The sequence below is a fragment of the Dendrobates tinctorius genome, unplaced genomic scaffold (assembly GCF_039654945.1).
Source record: "Dendrobates tinctorius isolate UK_male_01 unplaced genomic scaffold, ASM3965494v1 ptg000249l, whole genome shotgun sequence".
In the NCBI taxonomy this organism is placed as follows: domain Eukaryota; kingdom Metazoa; phylum Chordata; class Amphibia; order Anura; family Dendrobatidae; genus Dendrobates; species Dendrobates tinctorius.
Genome location: NW_027361916.1, coordinates 4501514 through 4505189, shown reverse-complemented (window position 1 = coordinate 4505189; position 3676 = coordinate 4501514). Strand labels below are relative to the sequence as shown.

Here is a 3676-nt window from a genome sequence, read left to right as displayed (position 1 = left end):
GGCAAGAAGAATAGTCAGGTAGCTGGGTCAGAACCAGAAGGACAGAACACAGAATCAGAAGACACAAGAGTAGTCAGTAAACGGGCCACGGTCACAGCAGGGAACAAATACACAAGCCGCAAGCTGAGCACAGAGGACTGAACCAGAGGAGAACAGCGCTGTATCTGGCAGATTCCGGCCATGTGCTTTGCGCTTTAGTAGGGTGTGGTACTTTCCAATTGGCTGAAGTAGGGAGCAGATTACTCCAGCTGGACAGCAGGAACAGATCCCAGAAGAGATTGGACACACCATATGCAGAAGCCCTAATATAACTAAATGACAGAAAACCAGAATAGTAAAAATCCTCAAAGTGATTCCATTTTATAAATTAATTCACTGAGGGTTATAATCCTTAGGAGGAGTGAATATTGTGACTCCACAGCCACTTTCCGGAAATTAACACTTAGTGGATGTTGGAGAGTGAAAATTACACATTTGCCATTTTATTACCCAGCACATAGTGCCCAGATTGTGCTCCAGGAGACACCGCAAATTAAGTGGATTCTTCTCACTATAATATTGCTAAATACAGGGATCCTAAATGTTGTTTGCGCACACTGCAAGACTCCGAAGTGAGAGCGGATTTTGCTGGATTGGTTTATGGAAACCTTGTTGCTTTTCAACAGCCTTTGAGCCACTAATAGTGCGGGAACCTCTGTTTTTCCATTGACAGATGATGGACCTGAGTGGGGACTTGTTTTTTGTGAGATGAGAATTGGTATTATTTTCGCCTACATAACATTGATTGGTTTCTTTTTATTGGATATTTGGGAGGCAGAATGAACCAACAGTTGAACACCGCACACTACTGGTTCATCCAACAAGGTTTCTATTAGACTGTGAACTGTCATTGTCTTGGTAAACAAGTAAAGTTTTTTTTACATAGCTTGCCATTTTTATGGACAGTTTAAATAGAAATGTTCAAAAATATAAAACTCAAGGATATTTTATTAAAAAATAATAATTATTTTTTATCTTAGCAGATGACTGTACCAGGAGATCAGAGGGACAGCTGACATCTTCAAATTTTAAATCTGATGATCTTGAGATCCTACAAGATACAACTGAAGTGATTGCTATTACTCCAGATATATCATCATCCATTCACAGCAAAGATCTGTCATCTGATCCTATGAAACAGGTCCCATCTTCTGATTCTTCTGATTCATTACCGACTACTAAGGAAAATCAAAGTCACAAAAGAGGCAATAAAAAACAAACTGCTCCTAAAGCAAAGAAGTCATTTTCATGTTCAGAATGCGGGAAATATTTTATCCAGAAATGTAATCTTGTTATACACCAAAGAACTCACTCGGGGGAGAAGCCTTTTTCCTGTTCAGAATGTGGGAAATGTTTTAAATGGAAATTGTTTCTTGTTAGGCACCAGAGAACTCACACAGGGGAAAAGCCTTTTTCCTGTTCAGAATGTGGGAAATGTTTTAACCGGAAATCAGTTCTTGATAGCCACCAGAGAACTCACACAGAGGAGAAATCTTTTTCATGTCCAGAATGTGAGAAATGTTTTGCACAAAAATCACATTTTGTTAACCACCAGAGAACTCACACAGGGGAGAAGCCTTTTTCGTGTTCAGAATGCGGGAAAGGTTTTATCCAGAAAGGAAATCTTGCTAAACACCAAAGAACTCACACAGGTGAAATCTTGAAGCCTTTTTCATGTTTAAAATGTGGGAAATGTTTTAAACAAAAATCAGACCTTGTTATTCACCAGAGAATTCACACAGGAACAAAACCTTTTTCATGTTCAGAATGTGATAAATGTTTTGCACAGAAATCAAATTTTGTTACCCACCAGAGAACTCACACAGGGGAGAAGCCTTTTTCCTGTTCAGAATGTGGGAAATGTTTCAAATGGAAATCGTTTCTTGTTAAGCACCAGAGAACTCACACAGAGGAGAAGCCTTTTTCCTGTTCAGAATGTGGGAAATGTTTTAACCGGAAATCGGTTCTTGATAGCCACCAGAGAACTCACACAGAGAAATCTTTTTCATGTCCAGAATGTCGGAAATGTTTTGCACATAAATCACATTTTGTTAACCATCAGAGAGTTCACACAGGGGAGAAGCCTTTTTCCTGTTCAGAATGTGGGAAATGTTTTACCCGGAAATCAGTTCGCGATAGACACCAGAGAACCCACACTGGGGAGAAACCTTTTTCCTGTTCAGAATGTGGGAAATGTTTTAACCGGAAATCAGTTCTTGATAGCCACCAAAGAACCCACACAAGGGAGAAGCCTTTTTCATGTTCAAAATGTGGGAAATGTTTTAAATGGAAAAGAAATCTTGATAGGCACCAGAGATCCCACACAGGGGAGAAGCTTTTTTCTTGTTCAAAATGTGGGAAATATTTTAACCGGAAAGCGCTTCTTGATCACCATCAGAGCAGTCACACAGAGGAGAAGACTTTTTCATTTTTTTAATGTGGGAAATATTTTACCTTGAAATCAACTGTTAATAAACATCAGAGTCATCACATAGGGGAGAAGTCTTTTTTATGTTTATAATGTTGGAGTAGTTTTAACCAAAATTGGATTTTCTTAAAAGGGTTGTCTCTTGTCATTCCTCATGTTTGCTGACAAAAGGATAAAACTAAACTTTATTAACTCAAAATATAAAACCATACTCATTATTCACCCCCTGAAGGTCAGTCAGAAGATGACTAATAGAAAAAACATATACCCCACATGTCAGTATATAGGGTGATTAAATAGCAATTTGTATAGCAATTTGGTTATGGACATTCTTAATGATGTTGATACTTATAGGAAAGTAACAAGTTACCCTACTAGTGTTTGTAAAAATGTATTGGAATCTTTTGTAATGGAGGGAGAAAATTTAGGGGTAATTAATAAAAAAAAAACAAACTTTTTGAATAAAGATTTTCCTGTCACTCTGGTGTTTTACGGTCTCCCGAAAATGCACAAACAAATTTTTCCCCCTCCATTTCGTCCAATTATATCGAGTATAGGATCACTTAACGAAAGTTTAAGTGTTTGGATTGACAGACATCTACAAACCCTAGTTTCCTAGGGGAGGGAGGTGCCGGACAACGGTCGTTTCGTGATTACTCGCTTCTACGGGTCCAGGTGAGGGGATTAGCTAAAGGTCATTCCCTATATAGGATCACAGACCTTACTAATTAACATACATAACAAGTTGTGAAACAAACATTTACAAAAAAATATATAGTTATACAATATACAGAGTGCAAGATACTAGTAAAGAATAAATCTTTCCATATCGATTTACAAGATAATCTATATTTTTACAATATCATAGGAAGATTATAATCTAAATAACTTTACATACAATTTTTTATATAACATTTTTTATAAAAATACTGATAGTCCCAAAGGACTAGATGACCGGATCGATCTATCAGTATTTTTATAAAAAATGTTATATAAAAAATTGTATGTAAAGTTATTTAGATTATTATCTTCCTATGATATTGTAAAAATATAGATTATCTTGTAAATCGATATGGAAAGATTTATTCTTTACTAGTATCTTGCACTCTGTATATTGTATAACTATATATTTTTCTGTAAATGTTTGTTTCACAACTTGTTATGTATGTTAATTAGTAAGGTCTGTGACCCTATATAGGGAATGACCTT

General features: G+C 36.5%; 1 protein-coding gene across 1 annotated transcript; it reads left to right on the top strand.

The window, feature by feature from the left end:
• Window positions 1-315: 315 nt before the first annotated feature.
• Window positions 316-2946, top strand: LOC141063336 (uncharacterized). Its single transcript, XM_073557384.1, has 2 exons — window positions 316-334; window positions 1023-2946. The coding sequence occupies exons 1-2, from the start codon at window positions 316-318 to the stop codon at window positions 2474-2476; spliced, it is 1473 nt and encodes a 490-aa protein (XP_073413485.1). The 3' UTR covers window positions 2477-2946.
• The last annotated feature ends 730 nt before the right edge of the window (window positions 2947-3676 follow it).